The sequence below is a fragment of the Pantherophis guttatus genome, chromosome 2, assembly GCF_059756535.1.
Source record: "Pantherophis guttatus breed Tessera chromosome 2, ASM5975653v1, whole genome shotgun sequence".
In the NCBI taxonomy this organism is placed as follows: domain Eukaryota; kingdom Metazoa; phylum Chordata; class Lepidosauria; order Squamata; family Colubridae; genus Pantherophis; species Pantherophis guttatus.
In genome coordinates, this window is record NC_142064.1 from 157669868 (window position 1) to 157694039 (window position 24172).

Sequence of the window (24172 nt, forward strand, 5' to 3'; positions counted from 1 at the left end):
AAAATTTGAAAAATAGTTTAGGCCAAGGAAAATTTATTAAGAATTGTTTGAATTCTTCTGAACTAGTCTTTTTTTCCCCACCTCTCTGAAAGTGCTGTGGTTAGTTCACTCCCTCTTGAAAGAGAATCCAGGACATTGCAGTTTAGTATTTTCTATGTTTGCATGCCATGATTTTTTTTTCCACATATAATTTATGATGGGTGAGGGGCAATAAACCTCTATGAGTTACAGCAACAGCCTGCCCTATGGGAACAAGTAAAATGTTACTCAGATTTTTTTTTTTTTTTTTTTAGGGAAGGAGGTGTCCTGCGCTCTTATAGAGTGGTGGCTCATTTTGCAAAATCTTACAGGTAGTCCTTGACTTACAACAGTTCATTTAATGACTGTTCAAAGTTACAATGGCGCTGAAAAAAAGTGACATCATGATTTTTTTCACACTTATGACTGCCAAGTGTTTGAATTTTGATCATGGTCACGTGATCAAAATTCAAACACTTGGCAACTGACTCGTATTTATGACGGTCGCAGTGTCCCGGGGTCATGTGAACCCCTTTTGGGACCTTCTTGACAAGCAGAGTCAATGAGGAAAGTCAGATTCACTTAACAACCGTCTTTCTAATTTAACAACTGCAGTGATTCACTTAACAAGTATGGCAAGAAAAGTCATAAAATGGGGCAGAATTAACTTAACAACTGTCTCACTTATCAAGAGAAATGTTGAGCTCAATTGTGGTCGTAAGTTGAGGACTACCTGTATTTTTCTTTCTGTGGGATACGTTTCAGGGGGGAAAAAACCAATGATGAATAGCCAGTTAGTAATGATAAATAGCTTTGTTTAATAGTCTCAGCATCCGTTTTTGTTCCCATAGGGTGTAGGGGGTGGTTTAAATGATTTCTTTGCTCAAAACCAGTAATTAAAGCCTCTGGAACACTGGAACAATTAAGAGAGGCTGTTCAAGGGTCAATAAATTGGCTATATATATAAATGGGGTAGTCATAAGTAAGAAGAAACAATTTAATGATAAGGATTTGTAAACTGGACAAAAAAAAATCATGACTGTTCAGAAAGCCCTTTATGAATGGGATTTAATTCTGAGTAAACATTATAGAAAAATCTAAAGCATGAAAGAATATGTGGATAATATAGTGGTATATTCAGTGCTGTGTGGAGCTTTGATTTTAATTCCAATTCCAGAAAATTGTGGAAAAACAGTATCTCAGCACTAAGATACACTACACTAGATACACTAAGTGTATCTAGTGTAGAAGCAACCACAGACATCTAATATACAGTAGTGTTTGGTTTTCTTTTCTAACTTTCATTGAAATTAACACATTTTTGAAACTGAGTTGCTATCATTTGGCAAAGGCCATGTTGTTCTCTAGTTCAGAATCCCCTTCCCTTTTTTAAACCGGGAAGATAGGCCAGTTTTAGGTGTTGATAATGCCACAGCATATCAGTGATTCCGAATAAATAATTTTATGTATTCTTATAAGAGAATGGGCCGTGTAGGTTCAATTTTTGCTGGAAGGCAGGAAAGGCAAAATAGAAAGAATAATGAAACCCCTGCAATATCTCATCTTAAATCAATACTTAGGTGACTGCCCCATGGAAGGACATTTCCACCTCCATTTGAAAGTATAATCTTTGAATTTAGTAGGCCCAACATTTAGAAATATGGCTGACCTTTGATTAAGATAATTGTTTATGTTAATATAATGAAACAGATACTGTGTCTTACAAATATCTTGCTGCTTTCTTGGCCCCTTTACTTCCCTTTCAGCTGGGATAAGCATGAACTGGGGACTTTCATCCTGTCCTAAAGGCATTTTTTCCAATCTCCACCCAGCATCCATTTGCTTTCTCCCATCTCTAAAAGACAAATATCAGTGGACAAATTGCTACTCTGCTTAAATCCATGGGTGTCCAGGTGATGTACCTGCAGTTCAGATGTATAAGCATAAGTGTTGGTAGTTGTTGCAATGTGTCATGGTGAGAGTTTTTTAAAAATAGCTAATCGCTTTTCAAAACATACATGACAAAGAATGCTGTAAAAGAAATACACTTTTGAGCTTCCATGAAGTTGCTGGGCAGGTTATCTAGAGCAGGGTTTTATTTGTTCTACACATAATTTTATCTTTTCCTTGTAATTCCAACTTGCCTTCAGTGAGGTGCTTTTTATGTCTCTAATTCTCCCAGAAGAGAATGAGAGTCTAATCAAATCCATTGAAAACTAAAATAACGATGGGCACATCTACCCTGAAGATTTTATCGTCCCGTGTACACTGCTTCCACTCTGCTCCTATAAAATGATGTCCAGCAATTCTATGGCAGATAAAAGGTGTGTGTTGATAGCATTCTTTCTTGCCTTGGTGTTGGAAGCAATTACTGTTTTAGCCAATACTTAACTGCCTTGTGTTATGGGAAGATTAACTGGAATTCACCTGAGCTGTTGGACAGAGAGTGAGGAGCTGATGAAGGTTCACCCTCACAGCCTGGCTTGAGATTGTCAGCCATGAATAAGGAGTATTCTCTTGTCCTATCTCTGCAGGGTAATCAGGACGCCACGGCTCCGCCTGACGCAATGGCTCAGCCCTATCCCCCGGCAACATATCCACCACCCCCACAGAATGGTATCCCTCCAGAGTATGCTCCACCACCACCACACCCGCATCCAGCACAGGACTATTCGGGGCAGAGCACAGTACCCGAGCATGCCTTGACGCTCTACACCCCAGCACAGAGCCACTCCGAACAGCCGGGCACTGATGCCAGCACGCAGTCCATAGCAGGCACACAAACGGTACCGGTAAGAGATTTTCCTTACAGGGCCTGACTTTGCTGTTGAGCCTGCCTGCATGGGGGGTGGGGTGGGGGTGGGGCAGTATAGGGCAGATCAAGGAAGTAGACATCCAATGAAGAAGGAGAAAGGGGTTTCTCCTCCCGGAAAAATGCAAACTGGAAGGATGGAACTTGGGGGGAAGATGTATAAAGTTGGATGAGAAGAACTTTCTGTTGGAAAAATGGACCCATTGGCTCATGACTGAGAGGCTGCATTACGGGTGGCAGGGAAGACCGAGACTGCTGATCCAGTGCCCTTTCTGCCTCCATTCCTAGTTTGTCTGCTTGGCCTTGTTCCACTTCCGTCTGAGGCCCAGAGACAGCAAAGGATTGAAAGAGAGCAGGGTGAAGATAACAGAGTTCTGATGCAGCAAGAGGCCGGTGCGGAGAAGCCATTCCAGCACCCTGCTACCCCCATGGGCATTTGTGGCTCAGCACTTAAGTTTCCTGGCTCCCTTTGTGTCCCTAATCACTTGTAATCTACCTGCTTGGCCGCTTGCCAATCCTATCGTGCCAATGATGTGGTTGTAATGCAGCTCAGCGAGGAAGCGCTGAGTGAGCAGTTCCCAGATGCTCCTCAATCCCTGAGTGCCAGGCTGGCTGCTCGCCACCACGCAGCTCTGAGAGTGAGCTCGGCCTCCCCACCTAGTTCTGTGTGTGCAGGAATGCATGCAAACCCAGGATGGAGCCAACGCATCCCCAGCCTCCTTTTCCCGGAGCTGTGCGTTTAGGTCCACGCTAGTTCTTATTCCACTTTCTCGAGTGATACTGCTGTCCTAGGTAGAGGGATAAGACTACGGCCCCTATTTTTTATAAATGGTGAAGGTGGAGGATGGTAGCTGGTCTGAAATTAAAGAGCTGAACTTTCTTAGTCCTTAAGCGCTCTTAGTCCCTAAGAGCATATGCCACTGCTCCCTGACTGGCTTCTCACATTGCCCTAAACCATAATGTGATTTGTTTGTGTTTGGCTTGCTGTATTCTGCTCACCTAGTTATCGTGCTTCTAAGTCATGGTTTATGGCTTGAGTGTCGGGTAAACCCAGCTCTTCATTTTTTTTTAATCAGTAAGCCATAGCTAAACAAACCATGCGATAGCACACTCTGTGAGCCTAGTCTCGGTATGACATTAAAAGTTAGCAATCAAGTAGCATCACTTTCATAGGAATGCACATTCCCAAATGCTTTTCGGGATCATGGGGACCCTGCAACATGAAGATCCTGAGCTTTGGCCTTATCTTAGGCAGGGAACAGGGAAATGGGGTATAAGAGGAGGGGGGAAAATGTTGGGGAGAGCTAAAATAAAGCAATGAGTTCAGGCCACCTGCAGAACTGGGGGTGTAAGAAGTGAAACCAAAGAATGGAAGTGGGACCCCATATGATGGAAGGAACCCTCTAAAAGTAAACCCCTTCAGAGCTGTATCAAGAACAACCTGCTTTCCAGGCAGAGAGGAAGTCTGGGCTGGTGGATTGGGAGGGGGGGGAGAAAAGAGAAGGAATCAAAAAATTGACTGCTTTAAACAGAGAAATGGCTCCAGCCCCAAGCACTGAAGAATAAGACTTGCAAAAAATGAACCCCAGTCTTCAGCGGAAGAACAGATTATATACTAAACCCAGGAAAGTTAATATACCTGCAGGCTGAAAAACCTAATTGCCCCAAATCCAATCTAGCATTTTTGCTGGATTCATTTCATACCTTTGAAATCTGCCTTTCGCAAGCCATGGTGATGCCCTCCCTGACCCAGCTAACCACCCCGCACACACGCACGGCATACCCACAGACACCTAGAAAGAATCACAATGGTGCTTTAATGTATTTATTTTCACCAGCAGACAGATGAAGCAGCGCAGACAGACAACCAGACACTACACCTACCAGAGAATGGGTCTGACAAACAGCAGCCTAAGCGGCTACACGTTTCCAACATCCCTTTCCGCTTCCGGGACCCTGATCTGCGGCAAATGTTTGGGGTAAGGCTGTCACCTTCCTGTGCTAAATAAAGATAGAAATGTGGTCTTCTTGGGAAGGAACTGACTGGGTTCACTCTGTCTTTCACATTATAATTTAGTCGGGTTTTTTTTTTTTTGCTTCGTGTGATATGTGAACCTGGCATTGTGGTTAAGTAAAACATAGTTTACAGTTGAATGTTTTGTGTGAACCGCTAGGGCTGACTTAACAAACAATGGTTAAAACAGAGTATTATTTAGCACCATTTATAAATTCAGCAAATCAGTCCAAGATAGTGAATATCAATCAAGCTAACAATGTTGGGTCCAAATGTTGTCAGATCTACTTCTTATCTTTATACGGCTTCTACATACTCTTGTTATATCTTTTAATTATCCATGTATCTAAAGGGCCTGCTTCTTGCTTTCATTTTCAAATTTTTAAATTTTTAAATTCTTTTAATTAGTTTGTGATTTCTTAACTTTCGGGCCAAAATTTATATATATTTTTAAATGTTTTTTAATATTTGTATTCTGTTTTTTTTTATCTTGGCTGTACACCACCCTAAGTCCTCAGGGAGAAGGGCGGTATATAAATTGGAAATTAAATTAAATTAAATTAAATTAAATTAAATTCCTCTTTGGCAGGAACTCCTGTCTGTTCCCTCTGACCCCCACAGAGCTCTGCAGGTCTTGTGGTGATCAGGGTTCAAGCAGGATTAAACTTGTTTCTCTAAGCATGTCTAGGACATGTCATTTAAAGGCTGAGTATTGCATAATGCAGAAAACACCTCCTGTACTTCCAGGGGTGATGATTCCTAGCAGCCAGTGGAAACAAAGCGGTGTCTGTCTAAGCATGATGGTAGATCCCAAAAGTTCTTTCTGTGTATGTGTATAAATAGTGGTAGTCCTTGCTTACCAAATTTATGACCGCAAATTTGAAAAAAAGTAGGTTTACGACTGATCTTTGAAATTGTAGCGGTTGCAAGCATCCCCATAGTTATGGCACCATAATTGGACACCTCACAGCCAGTGCGCATTTACGACAATCACAGTGTCCCACAGTCATGTGATGGTTGCCATTTGCAGCCTTCACAGCCAGCTTCCAACAAGCAAAGTCAGTGGGGAAGCCAGCGAGAAATGTCAACTCACAATCACGTGACTTAAAACTGCCGCAGAACAGACGTAGGTTGGGCACAATCAGGTGAACCACGTTGCTTAGCAATGATGTTGCCGACCCCAATTGCGGTCAGTACAGGTAGTCCTCGACTTACAACAGTTTGTTTAGTGACCACTCTGAGAAATGTGACTTATGACCGTTTTTTGCTGTTACGACCTTTGCAGCATTCCCCATGTTCATGTCATCAGTATTCAGATGCTTGGCAGCTGGTTCGTATTTATGACCGTTGTTGTATCCCAAGGTCATGTGATCACTTTTTGCAACCTTCTCACAAGTAAAGTCGATGGGGAAGCCAGATTCACTTAACAACCGGCTTACTAACTCATCAACTGCAGTGATTCACTTAGCCACTGGGGCAAGAAAGGTCGTAAAATGGGGCAAAATTCACTTAATGAATATCTCACTTAACAACAGAGCATTTTGGGCTCAATTGTGGTCGTAAATTGAGCACTACCTGTAAATGAGAACTAGCTGTATTTGATACTCGAGGATGTTCGAGAGATGTCTGCACGCCATGCCCTTTGGGAATAAATCAAAGCACAAGGGTTTTTCCAAGCCGGGATGGAAAGAAATGATGTCTCCGTTCCCATTTTCACCTTTCCTTCTTCCCCCTTCCCCTGTCCCTCTTTTTCTCCCCCAGCAATTTGGAAAGATCCTGGATGTTGAGATCATTTTCAATGAGCGTGGTTCCAAGGTGGGTTCAACATGTTGATGTCTGATACAACCCAAATGTCCCTGTAGATGGGTGTTCCCAGGGGCCAGTCTGTCTCCTCCGTTCTGCATCCCTGCCTTTACTACTTCCTTTCTCTGCCACAGGGTGCCTCCTGGTTTCTAACTACCCTTTCCTCACCATCCCTTCAAGCCCGGTGACTTTAGATGTAAGAATGACATGTTGGTATTTTAACTTTCCCTCTGAAAACAGCTGAGCTAGTTGAAAATAATTAACTTAAGCAATTCTAGATTCGGAGTCCCATAGAAAGAGGAAAAACTGTCAGTCGCAAAGCTATCACTAAAAGTAATTTAATGCAGAAAAAGATCACCCTCTCATGGTGAGATTAGAAATTGCTCTAACCAGAGAGGGAGAGAGAGAAATAAAATAACATAACATGCTACTTAAGGCAATATGATATTAAGGTTTGGAGGAAACATGTGGATATTTCTTCTTCCCCATAATAGACATGAAAATACACTATTGAATTTTGGTTCCAGGAGATAATTCAGGTATTTTAAGTCAGAAAGAAACTTGGGAAATCCTTTCAGGGCTTAAACTCCTGCTGTTCCGTTATTGACTGTAAGAGCTAAACTGAACAGAAGCTGAGGAAGTGTCACACAATGGTTGAGCATTCTGGAGGGGGCACAACTGGACCTCAATCATCCCCGCAGCCTCTTCACACTTAGGAGGGCCACTGTCTCTCTCTAACCTGGATGATATAAATGTAAAGCCAATAGTCGGGGGTGGGGGGAAATAATCGTACACATTTGCAGTCCTTTTGGGTCGTATTGCCCTAATGGAGTGGTGATGCAGATCTTGTCCTGTCCTCTTATTCCTCTCAGTCCTTATCCTCCCTTGTCCTCACTCCTTCCCCCCCCCCACCCCTGACCCCCTCGCCCGGTCTTTAGGGTGGCTTGGGAAGCTCACATCCTGCCTCTTTTCTCTGCTGCTCCTTACTCACCCCTTCTCTCTGTCCTGTTCCTCCCGCCCCCCTTTTTTTCTTTCTTCATCCTTTTCTCCTTTTCCTACCTCTCTCCCTCCCCAACCTCTCTCTTTTTCTTTCCTTTTTCCTTTCTCTCCCTCACTCACAGGGTTTTGGGTTTGTAACTTTTGAAACTAGTGCAGATGCCGATCGGGCACGGGAGAAGCTGAACGGCACCATCGTAGAGGGACGCAAAATTGAGGTGCGAACAAATGCACTGCCTGCTCTGCGTCGGGCATTAGGCCTCACACTTGCAACCTTTCAATATATATATATATATATACACACATATCTGTCTCTGGGATTAGCCAGGACAAGCAGGCGGGCGAGTGAATGTTGCATGTCCTGTGGTTTTGATTCTGGTAGGTTGGTTGGTAGGGAAGGATGCAGAAGGATAGGAAGGCAGAATGTCTCTACCAAGAACCTGTTACACGCAGTCATTTCAGACAATATTAAGGAAAGGAAGAGAAGTATAATGTCTCCAAGAAAATCCAGAAAATCTGCCTAAATCATCCTGTGCAATTGTCACCTGTCAGAGATTCTTGCTCTTTGCCTTCCCAAAAGGAAGTATAGAGCAATTTCAGAATAGACCGTGTAAAAGATGCAAAAAAAAAAACCCTTCTGTGAATGTAGTTCTTGATAGCTGTTGAGCCCTTTGTTCACACTGGAGCGCTGACGATGATCCCTGGATCTCTGGTTCTTCAGAGTTGTAAGGTAGAGAGATGGTGCTGCATTGTTGCCCCTGACATCCTCTTCTGCTGGAACTCCCACCCTTTTGTTCTACTGGTTTAATTTCTTAGGTCTCCTCTTGCCTGCATTGCTTAGCCTGTCCAGTTAATGGTATTTCTAGTATGCATGAAAACTGCTTGTGCAGGGCCCTGCATGCTAGCTGTGAACACGACCCTGGGAAGATAGAGTTTCAGCAGTGGACCCTTGCAACAAGCCCACTAATGTTGTTCTAATGTTGCACTCCTGTTTGTGGCCAGCACCCTAGGAAGGAGCTGTAAGATTAGGACTCAGACGGCTAATAATCCAAGATGTCGAGAATTGTAGGGTGGCAAGCAAATTGCCTTTGCTTAGGATGATTGGCCCATAAATCATGGACGATCTGACAGAAACCTTGATCAGCCTTTTGAATGCTGACGTTTTCCTTGAGGTCCAGGGAAGAGGAATTCCACTTGGACCCCCAAAGTCTATCAGTAACCTGGTGCTTGTTTCTCAACAGGTCAACAATGCCACCGCACGGGTCATGACAAACAAAAAGACAGCTAATCCCTACACAAACGGTAATGGAACAAGGGAGGGTGGTGAAGTGAGTTCGGAGCCAGGCATTCCTGGAAAGGGGGCAGGCTTGTTTTCCTCCAAGCCACCCTATAGGTTGGGGATGGGGAGGTGTTTCTGACTCCTGGTGGTGGGCGGGGCTTCGCAGAAAAAAATGCAAAGCATGGATTTGGGTTGTATTTCTGGAAACAGAGATGGCAAGACGAGCACCCAGCCTATTAAAGCATCTGCCCCAAATTTCCCTCTTCAAGGATAATGCCTAATGAACCTAGCACCCCCTCCAGCCCACTTCTTGGAATGCCATTACTTCCCCTGTTAGGGAGAGTTTAGGAGGACTGGAGGAGCAATGCTTTCTGACTGCCTCCTTCTTTGTTACCAGGCTGGAAGCTGAACCCTGTAGTGGGCGCCGTCTATGGCCCTGAATTCTATGCAGGTAATGTCTGAATCAGGCCAGATCCATGGACAAGCATTTATCTCTTAGGGATCTGGCAGGACTACTGAATCTCATAGCAGAATCTGCTTATTCCTAGGGTGCCACAGGCTATTGCTTGCAAAGAAGAAAGCAAGAAGTCGAAAAGTCGGGGGGAGAAGGGAGAGAGGAGGGTTGAGGGGGGAATGGGGGTGCTCGGTCTGGGAAACATTAGGTTCATATTCCTGTTTAGCCATGGGGCGTTCTGCCTAATTTTAGGCAAATCACTATCTTAAAACTTCACTCTAGGATTGATAGACTATTAACCGGAATCTATAGGTACATAATTTAGTAATTTATAGTCAAGTAGCAAGGATTTTTGACTCCCCATTGTAAATTAGGGTTCTAGACTGGCCAAATTATAACAGTTCAGAACCAGATTTAGGATAGTATAAACACGCCATAAAACATATCACTGAATGCATCTCACAATATTCTTGGCACAGTTAATATGCTTTTGCACAACATATTCAACACAGCTAAATGGGCCTATGGAATTTATAGCTCAGGATGCTGTGGTTCCCATTACTCTCTCTCTCTTAGCATATTGTATGAAGCCGGCCATCGCATAAAACCATAATCTCATTTGTTTGCTTGGGCCTTAGCATATAAGTAGAGGAATCCTGTGTTGTTAGCCTAAGTTTAGGGTTTAATGTGGTGTATGAATCCTGATAGAATTGGGAGGGATCTGAGACATTGTTTAGCCGTCACCCCTGCCATCTTGCGCTCTGTTTAGCAGGTAGCTCTGTTTGCAGAACTTATACTCCTTGCAAACAGTTCATTCCTCCATCTGTACTTCACATAACCAGCTTCAGACACTGGTTTGGATAAAAGTAGGGTTACAGAAGAGAGAGAAAACTATGCCTGAATCTGAATTTTATTGTGAAAAAAGAGAACAAACGTGATTAGAACTGAGACATAGTCATATTCTGAAGCCCTAATGCATAATTCCTGATAGAATTATGACAGAGGGTAAAAATGTTGAAGGCAAATATTTGGAATAGGAACAGAAATACAGAATAACAAAGTTGGAAGGGACTTTGGAGGCCTTCTAGTCCAACCCCCTGCTCAAGCAAGAGAAGCTATATCATTCCAGACAAATGGCTTCCAATCTCTTAAAAACCTTCAGTGATGGAGCACCACAATTTCTGAAGGCAAGCCATTCCATTAATTAATTGTTTTCATTGTCAAGAAAGGTTGGAGCTCTCTTTGAGAGCTTTCCATCCGTAACTTCTTGTCCTGCCTTCAGATGCTTTGGGAAATAGGTTAGCCCCTCCCCCTTCTTTGTAACAGCTCCTCAAATATTAATTAGGAAGCAATATTGAATTGATGGGTTGGGTTCATAGGTTATCTGCGAGGAACATACCTGAGGAAGGAAGTGGGAAAAGCTCATCCCTTATTCTTGGAAGGGGAAGGGGGAAATGGAGAACAGAGTTTAAAATTTGGGGCTATTCAAGGCTGGTCCTCATGATTATTTCTTCCCCTCCTCCAGTGACCGGTTTTCCATATCCAGCCACAGGAACCGCAGTAGCGTACCGGGGAACGCACTTAAGGGGCCGAGGACGCACAGTCTACAACACGTTCCGAGCAGCTCCCCCACCTCCACCCATCCCCACTTACGGAGCGTAAGTATTGAGCAGAGAGGCTGCCCTATAAAGATGGGTGGTTCGGCACTTCCAAAAAAGGCCAAAGTTAGATGTGCAATCTTCTCAAGACCCAGAGGATTCTTTCCCATGTGTCTCAGCTCTGGGCAGTGAGATCATTCATCAGTTCATTATAAGCCATGTTAATTCTAAGACATTCCTTCCTGAAGCTTCTCGGTTTGTGGTTCCAGTATGATTAAGACATAAAGTCTCTGTTGTCCTAGATTTCTGGACACATGGTTGGAAAATTCAGAGTTATCCTTGGATTTCTCATTGGCCTCAATTTTCCTATAGAGATTCCTACAGATCGTCCCTATTGTCTGGAAATTATGGAAATTATGGCATTTCCGGAGGCCACCATTTTGGTAAGATTAGGCAGAGACTTTACCCCGGTGGCACTGAACATTTCACAGTCAACTCATACAGCCAGAGAAGTCATGTTCCCAGTCATTCCACTTTTTCAACAGGAATTTTCTGTTTCCTTGGCCAGGATAAATTATGCAAGCCAATTAAGTACTTCACACAATGTATTTATTTTAATGCTTCCTTCCGAAGCAGATCATCTTCCATCTTGTGTTGTAGAGGCTTCTTTGACTAATTAGACAAACATGAGGGATACAGGAAGGGAAGCATCGTTAGATTTATTTATTTATTTATTTATTTTATTGAATTTCTATACCGCCCTACTCCCGAAGGACTCAGGGATATGTGGAAACAAATAGATAGCCGTGTTGATCATCCTATAGCCTCTCACCCTATGGATCAGAAACCTGATCCTTTTTAAAATGACGAAAATGAAGCAAGAACGTGTGTGACTATTTTGCGGGGCTGCACAGCCAAGAGTGGCTGTGTCCAGGTTTCCCCAGGTTTCCACAATACCTTTGTGATTTTCCCTGTTGACTGTCAGGCAGACAGCTCTATCTGTCTATTGCATGATGCCTGCATTTGCACCTGTCCTGCTGTCAGGGTAGAGAAAAGCAATGGATAGGTCCAAACACCAGAGCCACAAAGGCTCATCTGAGGCCTGCTCTAGAGTTCCCCCATCTGGAAGACAACCAGTCTTGCGGAGTGAGCTTCAAAGAGCCCTACCCAAAGTAACTCTTAGTCACGGCCACATTCTTCTTGCTTTTGCAGAGTGGTTTACCAGGACGGATTCTACGGTGCTGAAATTTATGTAAGTCCACCCTTTCAAAGTTTCCTTAGGAGAGCCTCTTTTTTTTCTTTTTCTTTTTTTTCATTTCCAGTCAAAACATCCTCTGGTACTTAAGTTCCTGCAGAGACCTGGCAGACTTTGCTGGTAACCAGGCACAGGCCCTTCCAGGAAGGCTGTTCTGTCAAGGAGAAATCCTCCCCTGCTTGCTCTTTTCATTAAGTGATGCGAACAGGAGCCAAGGCTGCCAAAACACAGTGGGGAAAACAACCCAGGGCCCAGACCTCAGGAAGCAGCAGCAGTTGGGCAGCCTCTGAGCCTTCCCCATAAGCTGTACAGCTTTTCTCATCACTCTTCCAAGGCTCATCCCAGCACTTTCCACAACTGAGGGAGGTTAAGGGTGGAAAAGGAAGGCTTGAAATCACACCTCCCCGCCTGCTTGCCTGCATGTGCAGCAGCTGGAGAGGGGAAGGAGGCTACCTGTGAGGGTGGGGCGAGGGCTGCATCCGCTCCTACGAAGGGCAGGATTTATTTTCTGGCCTGGTGTCAGCCTGTCGGGTTATACAGCAGCATTTCCCCTCCATATTCAAAGTGCTCTGGGCAATACTTCAGGCACACACTGACAGATTTATCAGAGGCGACATCTCGTTAACACCGCCACCCACTAGGGAGGTGACATTCTCTCCTCAGCATGTTTAATTTCTGCAGGTTAATGGTAGCAAGGCCCCCAGGGAATGCTAATGAGATTGGAGAGGGGCTGGGCCTGTGGGTACATATCTCCCTCCTAGCCAGCACCTGAAATCCCCCAAAAGATGTGGCCTTCTGCAGTCGCACCATCACCTCTAATGCTTGTCTCTCTCATCTACTCCAGGGGGGGTATGCGGCCTACAGATACGCCCAGCCTGCGGCGGCGGCAGCAACAGCTTACAGCGACAGGTAAGCCGTCTTCCTCCTTGGCGTCTGGTCCCCTTATCAGCCCATCACTTGGATGCAGGGATTCGTAATGGCATCCCTGCACCAAGAAATTGTTACTGATGCACCAGGGTGTGGAGAAAAGGGACACCGCTGCTTTCACTCAGAAACATTTCCCAACGTTTCCCCATGGACTGGTTTGGCCCAGGGGCAGGGGGAATATTGGAAGTCCTGGCAGACCCTAAAAAAGCAGCAGAGTCCGCAACATTCAATAAGTCTGGGAGCTGGTTTGTCCACAGCGCAAAGAGTCTCTGGTCTGAGCAATGCCTCATCTTGGCCCCTGTTCTTCTTCCCCTCTCCTGCTCTTCACAAGCAACCTCTCTTCCCCCTTTCTTTATACCTTTCACTGAAATGTGTATGCTTTCTGGCTTGCCGGTATACAGAATTTCATGCTGATAAGATGAATGGCTATATTGAAGTGGCCTGCATTTGGAGAGGTTATGTTGTTAAACGGAGTCTCTCGGAGGCAACAAGACAACTCAATTAATCCTTTGGTGCTTATCTTCCTTTTCTAAACACAATTATTACAAGGGGGGGTTAGGAAACATTGAAGGGGCGTTTAGTTTTGATGGTTTATTCAGCCAAGTGCTTTTTCAATGTGGCTCTACAAAATAGGGGGGGTGCAGAGCAGCCACACTTTCCAGGAGAAGTCACTTCACTGGGCTCCAAGAAAATTCTGATCATGCACCAAAGACATTTCATTCAAAGCAAAGTTGCTTTTCCACACTGCGGGGCCTTTTCACTGCAGTTATCGAAGCCAAAACAATTCTGCAAAATCAAGTAGCACTTCTTCACACAGGCCTAGTTATTACAGTGGTAGCTGCTGAAGCTTCATTTGGGAAATGGGAGAGACTATTTTCTTAATCAGGTATTTATTGACATGCAATATTCTTATCATCCTACTCCCTTTACATGTTTTAGCATCCTATTAAAAAATGACTGTCGTTTAATTAGGTTAGCGGTAGATTATTATTCTGCTGTTAATGAAAAGCAGGTTAAAGATGCACAACAAAGTAACAACTGAGTAAATAAATATGAAGGATATGAAAATATTATGAGAAACAATACATTATAAGGGGCTTAACTAAGAAATATTTGGATAAAACTGGGGAGGAGTGACCCCTTGCAAGAAATATTACTAGCAAAGCAGTACAGTTTTATCAGTGGTACACATTTATTTCTGCTCGGAAACCTTTCCTAGAAAACATTTTTCATTCTCCTGGTTTCTGTATTTGTATTATCATGCTCAGTAAAGCAATGTGTGTGTTCAGCTGTTCAGTTCCACTTAAAATGCACATATGTTGTGTTAATTCATAGGGAGATATCATAAAAAGTGTGCTGTACCCTCATTAAGAAAGGAAGCTATAAACTAAGGGTTCTTCCACATGGCAGCTTTTAATTGCTTGCCTTCCATGTAGAAACCTGCAGGAAACAAAACCTTTCCAGATTTTAAGTTCCAGATTTCCTCCTTTTTGGCCATGATGGTGGCCTGGTGCTCACTTCAGGCTGCATTTACCATAGCCCCAGTTGGTGGGTGTTCCCACTTCTTGACTACCTTCTTTCCATGGGGGATATTTCGGGATACTGGTTTCCGTTTTTAATATGAGCCCCTCCCTTGTGTTTGGACCAGTGGACCAGAAGAAAAGTGAAGTACCGCGGTTTTCTCATTCTTCTAGTCAGTTGAAAGGAGGCACAACTCTTGCAAATTTCACCTAGTTAAACAAAAACCAAAAGATCCTTGTTTCCCCATTCCACCAATTATTTAAAAAAGAAAAAAAGCTTAGCCTTTCACCATTCTACTAGTCAGCTTCCTTTTTTTAAAAAAAGTGCCAGTGTTTCACCAGATCTCCTGCAAAAACAAAGAAAAAAAGTACAGCTTTTCTGATCCAGACTTCTCAGAAAGGGGCAGCCCACCCAGTCACCCAGGGCAGAATGGTCAGGAGGACAGCAACCGATGGCCAGGGAAGCAGGATCATTCCCACCACCGGGCACAGTTTACCCTTAGAATAGAGGCATTGGCCTACAGTGAAATGAAGCCCAACAATTGACCAACCAGATAAGTCAAAAAACACATTTAATGAATGTCTGGGGGTGGGGGGGACGGGGGACCAGGGAAGTGGCCTTCCTGATGGATTAAGGGTGTTGCGTGTTTCTGCCCTTGAAAGATGGTTAGTGATTATCCTTGCATTGGGACAAGCTGGTCTTGCCAATCAGATTTAACATTCAGATCTAACAAGGAACATGTATGTGGTCTTATATGGTGACACTCTCAGCAGAGCCCTTCCCATCTACAGCACTGCAGCCCTGCAAAGTGGGTCATTGTTAATACTCTGGTACTGATGAATACTAACCTAGTGTACAGGGCTGTTTCAGGATTAAAAGTTGACTCAAGCTTCCTTTCTGTGACACACTTCTTGATCTTAACCAAACTGTCCAGAAGCAATGATTTCTTTGACATACACACAGTTTTCTTGGCAACAGTATAGAAGCGGATTAGCAGTGCCCAATTCCAGAATGTCTTTCTGATTTCTCAGTCTAACCTGGGAATTCCTGGTGGTCTCCCATCCAGAGAATAACAAGTTCCAATCTTGTTTGCCTTTTCAAAATCAGCCAGCACTGGCTAGATGCTGCTACCTTCTGTTAATTATTTACAGATAAGAAATCCTAAGGATTCTGCTGATAAAATCTTAGAATGTTAGTTTTTCTATATTCATGTTAATTCCATTCTTCCCTTGAGGTTGTTGGTCAAAGAGCTTCTGAAATTTTAGCTGTTAGTTGTTTATTCATTTCTCATGTTTTCTTTCTCCCCCACATAAAATCCTCACATACCGTACTGTCTTCCTTTTGGCTCATAAAACTCAATATTGACAAAAGATCTGCTCCAGCTTCATCCATGCCAGGAAATAATTATTTACATTCTGTCTGTACCTTACAAAACCAGTTCTAATCAGCACGACCCAGTCACCCAGGCACTCCTACTTCTCCTTTGATTAAAATAAATAGTGATCTGTGCCCTCATAGAATTGCAGGATGCACACCAGAAGTTAAACAAGGATAATGTGGAAGAGCTGCAGCTGGGATGACTCTACCCCACATCCTTTGGCTGCCAAATGGTTTTATTCCTTCCCTCCTGGGAAAACAAATAATCTTTTCCTGCTTCTGGGTTACATACTTTCTCCCCTGCAAATCAAACCTTCACAATCTCTGTTTGCACAACCAGAAAAGCAATGCTAAGGTAGTTTTTTGAGGTACAAAACGCACAGAACTGAAAGGAGAAATCCAAAATTCCTTGCAGACCTCAAAGAGACAATTATAAGACTACACAGTTGGGGGCCCTGTCCTACCAACTTCCCCCAACCCGCCAAAGAAGGCTTGGCCACCTCTTGTTTAGTCTACAGTGATACCTGTACATTTATGGGACATTAGTATCTCTCTAGGAAAGGACATCCTTACAATGACCTGCTTGTTCATCTAGAAACAGATCCTTTCCTTCTCCCTTCTGAAATTGCATCCCAGCAAAAAAGGGGATGACAATAAAAAATAAAATAAAATAAAGTAGTTTTTGAATTCTAGCCCTCTCTTTTTGGAGACGCTTGTAGTTTGAAATGATCTCTCTCTGGGACGGGGAATTGGAGCAATTCACTACTGGGTCGCTTTCCCCAATTGGCATCCCCCAAACAATGGTGGAATGGCAACCGCTGGCGTTCCCAAGCGGCATGGCTTTAAGGCTGGGGTTGTTGTCCTAGCACATTTGGTGGACACACACTTGGGAAAAGTAACTCAGGGGTCTTCGCTAAAAGCTCAGTGAACATTTCTTGTCGTTTCTTCTGTGTTTATCATGACTTGAAGCAAAATTTATGATGACTGGGGCCTGATTCATGGTTTTTTGAACACTTAGGGTTGGCAACTCAGCGATTCCTCAGTTTCTAACGCTGCCCCCTGTGTTCGCTCCTAGTTACGGCAGAGTTTATGCAGCTGCAGACCCTTACCACCACACTATTGGCCCTGCTGCCACCTACAGCATCGGCACCATGGTAAGAATGGGGACTTCTATCCCATTGTGCATGGCCATCCAGACCTTGGAGGGAGGGGGGGGAATGTGGGCGGTCAGGTTGGGTACTTGGGAAAAGAGGAAGAAAGATTTGGGATGTCTCTGGGGACACTTGACACTCGGATCTCAGCTGCAGTCCTATTAATCAGCTCTCCGGGGCCAGAGAAACCCTAAGCAGGAAGCTTCTTAGTGAAGAAGTCCACATCTAGGGCTGGGCCTAGCCCTGGCTGCCCTCATTGCCTGGGGGTGGGGGGGTGGGGCACATAATAAAAAGGATGGCTTCCTAAACAAGTGATGCCCTTCTTAAAAGCACCTGAAGCGAGTAGCAGCTTGTACAGGTATAAGGGACCCTCCGTTCAGAAGCAGTGCTTCAAGGAGCAGGTCCTTTAGGAAGTGGGTTGGAGCTGAGCAAGCTGTGCGTGCACAGGGGCTCTTCCCCAAAGCCACCCCCCCACCCGTCCTTCCTGTTTCTGAACACACTTCCACATCTGGTTCCTGCAATGATGCCTCCTTGTAATCAGGTCTCTAGGCAGCATCAAAGAGGAGAAAGATTTCAAGCCATCCTGTAATCACCTTTGCCCATCAGGGCCTTCCTAGTGATACCACGAGAAATTCCACCCGCCCACAGATTTGCATTGAACCCTCAACTCTCAGAAGGGGGGAAAATACTGAGAGGAAGGCATCTGTCTAGATTAAGGGAAACTGAGGCATGGTTTTGCAAGGCCCTTGCTTCCTTTACCCATGGAAGGATTCGTAGCAAAGTGTTAGGCACCTGCCCCCAAAGCACCATTTTACTTTACGTTTCTTTTTTAAAATGCATATCAGCCTTATCTGTCTGGATGGTTTTCCTGTGAAGTCTGCCCCAAGGCAGACTTTGCATGCTGGGAAGTTGAGTCCAACCCGCCCCCCTCCCCCACCTCTCCCCTCACTGCTCCCATCTCCTCAGAAGAAGTTCTCTGCCAGCCTCAGTGCCCACCCCCATATTGGCTCCAAGGACAGGGCAGGGATGAGCTGTGCCTCTCCTTTATACTGATTGGCTTTTTCTCCATCTTTGATGTTGCAGGCTAGTCTATACCGAGGAGGGTACAGCCGCTTCACTCCCTACTAGCAAGACAGACCCAGACCCTCCTCACAGTAGTAACACTGACTGCTCCTTAGAAATCCAACCAAAACCCCGTGGACATGGGCCCCTGTCCCCTGCTGCTGACCCTTGGCAGCCTAAATCACCCATCTCTTTACCTCAAGCCGCCTGCCATGCCTCTCTTCCCACTTGTCTCTGATGGTGTATTGGCCACGTTTGTGTCATTTTGCAAAGCAGCCAGCCAGGGAGCTGGGACAGGTGCCTGCTTTTACCACACAAACACACACACACACACATCCATCCCAACAAGATAACCTTCCAGGAACTCCCCTGCCTCCTATAGAGCCGCCCAGTGTCTGAGTTCTCCTGTTAGATCAAGCCCCATGACAGCCTTTGGGATACTATTGGAGGAGGCCCCTGTGAGGCCTCCTGCACCATTTCTGCTCTCACACATCTAAAGGAGAGGCTCTGGCCAAAGGAACTCAGGATATCGTCCCCCCTCAGGTGCAGTGGCCCTTCTTCTCCCTCACACAAAGGCAGGGCAAAAGTGCCAGGCGGGCAACAGCCCAGATCCTTCCTATAGGGGAAAGATGGGCCAGCTCAGGCCCTGCGTCAATCAGAGGGGCATCTTTCTCCCTCTCTTGCAAGGGGAGAAAAACTGAGTTCCCCTCTTCCCATTGGGAAATGAGTGAGGGATGTACTGCTAGGCTGGCCTTGGTAGAGACTGGGAGGTATTCTGGAGAATGTGCAGCGAGCAGGAGACCCCACAGGTCCCCTCTGGGCCTAGCATGTAGGTCTCTGAGGGAACTGACTGGGTTCGGGCCCTGGGTGGGGCCAAGCAAACCCAGCTTCCTTCCACAATGCTGGCTACCAGTTCCATGCTGGGCTTGGGTAACTTTCCTCATCACTGATTTTGCTGAGCAAAATAGGCCCACAGCTGTGTACAAAAGGGACCTGCAAAACTTAAAGATACTTTGGGACCCCACTTCCCAAATCTAACATTCTGGACCAGCACCCACAGAGGGAGCGGAAAGCGCTTCCCTGCCTTCTCCTCCTGCCCCGTTTTCCCCCCAGGCCACAGCCTGCAGGTTGCTCCATAGAACATTCTGCCTTTGTTTTCTGTTGTAGTGAAACCTTCAGCTGTTTCCTTCTGGGACCAGGAAGGGCACAAAACATTTTTTTTTAAAGCAAAGCAACAAACAATTACAAAACTAACAAGCCAAGCGACTGAGTGAAAGCCCCCTTCTGTCCACACATGCGCCCCAAGCGACAGGCCAGCCGGAGCGCAACTACCGACAGTCTGCCCGGACAGATGGACGGCAGGGCAGCCCCACGCAGACTCCACAATGCCGTCCGCATCAGGAGACCCGTGCCCTGCTCCTCCCTGCTGCAGACCACGGGGCCAGGAGGGACAAGTACTGACACAGACTGGAATCTGCAGGCCCCAGGCCATCACGTCTTCCTTCCAGCCCTCCTGAAGACCTGCGGCCCTTCCAGACCGCAGAAGACGCCATGAGCGCCCGGCAGGGCTAGCCGTCCTGCTTCTTGCATCCCAGAAGTTCCCAGTGTTTTCGCGCTTAGCTGGTTCATCCGTTGGTCAAGTCGGCAAGCCTTGGATTCCTGTACGGTGTAGGGCCAGGCTGAGGGCTTCTGGGGTACGCCGGTGGATGGGCACCCCAGGTTTTCAAGGGGGGTTTCTTTGAAGAAGTTGCACTTTCCTCTCCCCCTGAGGATCCCGGCTCCCATCGGCCCACAAGGCAGCGAGCTCCACCCCTGCAGCTGTCCTTGGGGGAGGCCTGGCTGAACTCAGAGCTGAGAACGTCCGAGATCTCCAGGTCTCCCCCAGAACCTCCCACCCTGCTCCGGAGGGCCGAGAAACGCCTCCCCCTCCATCACACTGAAGCCAGGGTGCTGGGCAAGCATTTCCTCAAGGACTGTGTGGCTGGCGAGGGAGAGCAGCGTAGCCCCCAGCTGGGGAGGGGGCCAGGCTGGGCACCAGGGCATTCGGAGAAAGAACCGTTTTGCTACACAAACCAAGCTGCGCCACCGCCGCTGCTGCTGCCACCATCACCGCTGCCACCCAGGGTTTCCTCCCTGCCCACAGCCCTTCATGGGAGGAGTGCATGTCCCATTACCCGCCCACCCCACCCCAGAGCCAGATGGACTCAGGGCCTCCTCCCTGCTCCTGACCTCCCCTTGGCTTAGTCATCTCATGAAACCTCACTTTCTATTCAGCATTAAAGCTCCTGACATGCCAGCAACCAGATGATCCTCCTTTTCTATTCCTGTTGTATATAGCCCCACCTTTGCCACTCCTGCCCCCTTGTACAACCCCCCCCTCCCATTTGCTACCCCCTCTCCCACCCTGGGAGCATCAGCTACCCACCCCATTCTATATGCTTCAAAAGTGTGACCATTCAAATAAACAGTATTTATTATTATTATTATTACTATTATTATTTATTAATAAAGGTTTCTTTCTTCAATGAGGATGGCTCAAGATTTTGATTGGGAGGTGGTTAAATGTGGTGAAGGGTGCAAACGGGGAGGAACCTGGGCATTTTCCAAATACAGGCTGCTCTAGGAGGGTCTACGACAACTAGCCATGGAGAACTTGCCATGGCCAGTTCACCGCGGGACAAGAGTTACACTAATAGCAAAGAAATAGTGGAATAGAATCATTAAAGGATGCCAAAGGAGGGACAAAATGAAATGCGAATGACAAAAATTAAAATAATGATTTATTTTAAATAATTAAATTGAACTGTGGAATTGTCCCATGGAAAGTTGGCCATGGCGAGTTGTCCTGCAGCGAGTTGGCCATAGCGAGTTGACTGCGGTGAGTTGTCCCATTCTGGCTCTAGGAAGAGGCGGATGTATGATAAAGATCCTAAACAGGAGAAAACCAGGGACAGAAAGCAAATCTTTTCTAGTAGGCAGTACAAGAAATCTTGCAGAGAATCGGTTCATGTGCCCAAACTACTAACATCCCGAAGAACATTTCTGGCTAACTTGTCAAAGCCACCCAATCGTCTTGCTGCATCCTTTTCCCTTCCCTTCAATCTAATTCAGGTCATTCAGCTTTGACCCAACTCATTTTGCTAATTTTACTGCAACCCTCTTGGGCTGGACAGAGTAGAGAATGAGTGTGCCCAATATCTCTTCTAGTCCCCCTTTCCTGTATCTAGTCTTGGTCTTCTGCCCTAATTAGGTTGGGAGAGCTCAATGTAGATGCAAAAAAGTTGTCAATCCACAGTGCTTAGAAGTGGGGTTTTTAAAAGGCACATCTCATACACCCAATGCTTTGGAGCATCTAATCAGTGCTTCTCTTGGATTGAGAAAATCCTATTTGCCGATCAGGGAAATGATCTTGCTTGCATTTGCTGAATAAGGAGAAACATTCCCATTAGGCTTGTACACTAGGGCCAGTTGTCTGGGCGCACACACACACACACACAAACATACACACACCCCACCACCACACCACATCCCATGCTTCCTCTGTGTCTGCTGCTCATGCCCAAGATAGGTGGGGAAAGGCATTGGGCAGCCCCAGACTCATTGCCCTGCAAGCATCCTGCTGGTTCATAAGTGCAGCTCCTTCAAAGGGATTCATAATATTTTGCATCCCTTCATACCAAGGATTTTTTGCATTGATCAGTTGGTTATATGTTGACTGAATTATATAGTTCCCATAAATAGCATTTATTTCCTTCTACATCTTAAGACTCCTATAATTTGCCACCTCCACATCTGAAAGAATTGGGGTGTGGGGTGAGCTGGGCGGTAAAGTCAAGATGGCAATCACAACTGCACAATTGAAACCCTGCTCTCTCTTGTCTGTGGTATGACCTCACCCCTGCCCTGCAGACACCCCTGACCTCCAGCTGTAATTCTGTCTTCGTATGGAAATCATCTCAGTCTGAATCAATTCCTATCACTCTGGAAATGCCTGGAAGTTGCAAATCGTGCAAAATCAGGCCAGAAAACTAACTGGTGCAAGTTACAAAGATCATATGTCACCTTGTATGGAGAACATTGGCAGTAGTGATCTGTTACTGGGCCCAATTTCAGGGGCTGAGACTGATGGCTAAGGAAGCCAATTCTTTCCTTGCCCATTTGTTCAGCTATGCAGATCTGCAGGAGAAACCCTTTTAAAGGGACATTTTTAGTTGCCTTGAATGCTTATCAGAGTAGAAAGAGCGGGTGTAAAGGAAATACTCAGGTGGGGCCGTAGAAGTGGAGGATGAAAACTCTTAGCAGATTTCTGTATCAGAGTTCACTGCCCACCAGCTCCAGTCAGCATGATTAGGGGAGAGTTAAATGAGAATTGTACTTTAAAAATAAATACTCAGAACCCAAGTACACAGAGAAGGCTGTCATCCATGTCCACAGAACAGACCCAGTGGATTTGTACAAGAACTTCTCATCATAAATGCCGCCTCCATCAATTAATGAAGATGTGCCACTGGAGGGAGAGGACAGGAAAGAGGAAACATTAGAGATTAAAAAAACGGCATCTTCATTGCCTGAAATAAGGGCTACAGCTGAGCAACATGGGCGCCCTGGTGCATAAAGTTAAAAAGAGCAAAAATCCAAAACCAAGAGAGAAAATGTCATGAGTCCATCCCTATGCCAGGGCCCACATTTTTCAAAATGTCAATTTCTTGCTCTCGTTGCAGTCATGCCCATCTGACCAGCACCGGCAGCGTAAATGTCGCTGTATCAATTTCCTTTGCCTTGAGCCGTGGCCACATGTGGAGACAGGCCTGTGCAGCAAAGAGCCGAGATCCCCATGTGTGCCGTGCTTGGCCAAACTCCCAGCTGCTAATTGCCTGCAGGCCAGACTGCGAAGGAATAATTGCTGCTATCAATTCTCTTGCCAGCGCTGCATCAGGAATTCAGAAAGGGGGTGTGGTAGTGGTTTTGCGCAAAGCAGGGCAAGAGGGACTCCCCACAAACCCAGATCAGACCAGACCAGGAAGAGAAGCGGGAGACTGCATGGTCCGTTCTCTGACCCTCCCACAAGAGTTTAAAGGCAACGCCCCCTTCAAACTGAGCTCAACTCCATGGACCCGTCCCTGTAGCCTCCTTGGCAGCAATCCAGACATGGTTGACCATGGTCTTCTCCCAGGTACTTGCCCGTCTATGGGGCAGAATGGGAAAATAAAAGTATTCCTATTACAGCAAACGGGGAAGAAATTACAGCTGCCACCCTGGCGCTGTAAAAGAGTGTGGGAGCTTCCCATTCAACCTCCTTCTCATTCAGATCAGACACGGCTTCCTATAAATCTCACTGCCTAACCTGCAGCAGAGCCAAGCATGCAGCCAAAGCAAGCCACCACAAATCATTTCACCTGAGAGGTTTCTTCTGAAACAAATAGTATTGTCAGCTCTTGCCAAAGTGGCCAAGGGACCGGAACAAAAATTGTACAACATTCTAGAAGTGCAATGACTAGGTTAACTTTAATTCTGAACGCTGCAGTGGCACACAAAGCTCAGTGGCCCCTTTTCACCCTCAGCGCCTCGGCAGTGCAGCTGCTCCGTGTCACTTACAACTCGTGTTTTGCTCTGCGTACAGGCCCCCGTTTTCCTTACATAGCCCTGCTTTTAATTTCAGCTAAATCAGGAGATTGGGCTCCAGCACTTCCCACAAGGGGAAAGAAAGGGGGAAAAAAAAGAACTTTATTTAAAATTTTAAATTGCTCTTTTGCGCCCCCCCGCCCCTCCGGAGAGAAGGGACTGATCATTAAGCAAAACTTTGAACTCTACTGCACTCTTTATTTTCTGTAAAAACCAAAAGTGCACAAAAATGCTGTTGGTATTTTTAGATTTTGTATGCTTTCCTAATAATCCTAGGGAAGGA

General features: G+C 45.7%; 1 protein-coding gene across 19 annotated transcripts in view; it reads left to right on the plus strand.

The window, feature by feature from the left end:
• RBFOX3 (RNA binding fox-1 homolog 3) overlaps positions 1-20792 on the plus strand; it is a 461718-nt gene extending 440926 nt beyond the window's left edge. For 9 of the 19 annotated variants that reach the window (XM_060688756.2, XM_060688761.2, XM_034412828.2 and 6 more), the window contains 11 exons: positions 2553-2810; positions 4669-4809; positions 6606-6659; positions 7769-7861; positions 8885-8945; positions 9320-9373; positions 10902-11034; positions 12187-12226; positions 13074-13138; positions 17073-17208; positions 18289-19428. In XM_060688756.2, the coding sequence (XP_060544739.2) occupies positions 2553-2810; positions 4669-4809; positions 6606-6659; positions 7769-7861; positions 8885-8945; positions 9320-9373; positions 10902-11034; positions 12187-12226; positions 13074-13138; positions 17073-17208; positions 18289-18333 (1080 nt within the window). In that variant the 3' untranslated portion in view covers positions 18334-19428. The other 10 variants (XM_087887091.1, XM_034412820.3, XM_034412824.3 and 7 more) reach the window with 10 other exon arrangements.
• The last annotated feature ends 3380 nt before the right edge of the window (positions 20793-24172 follow it).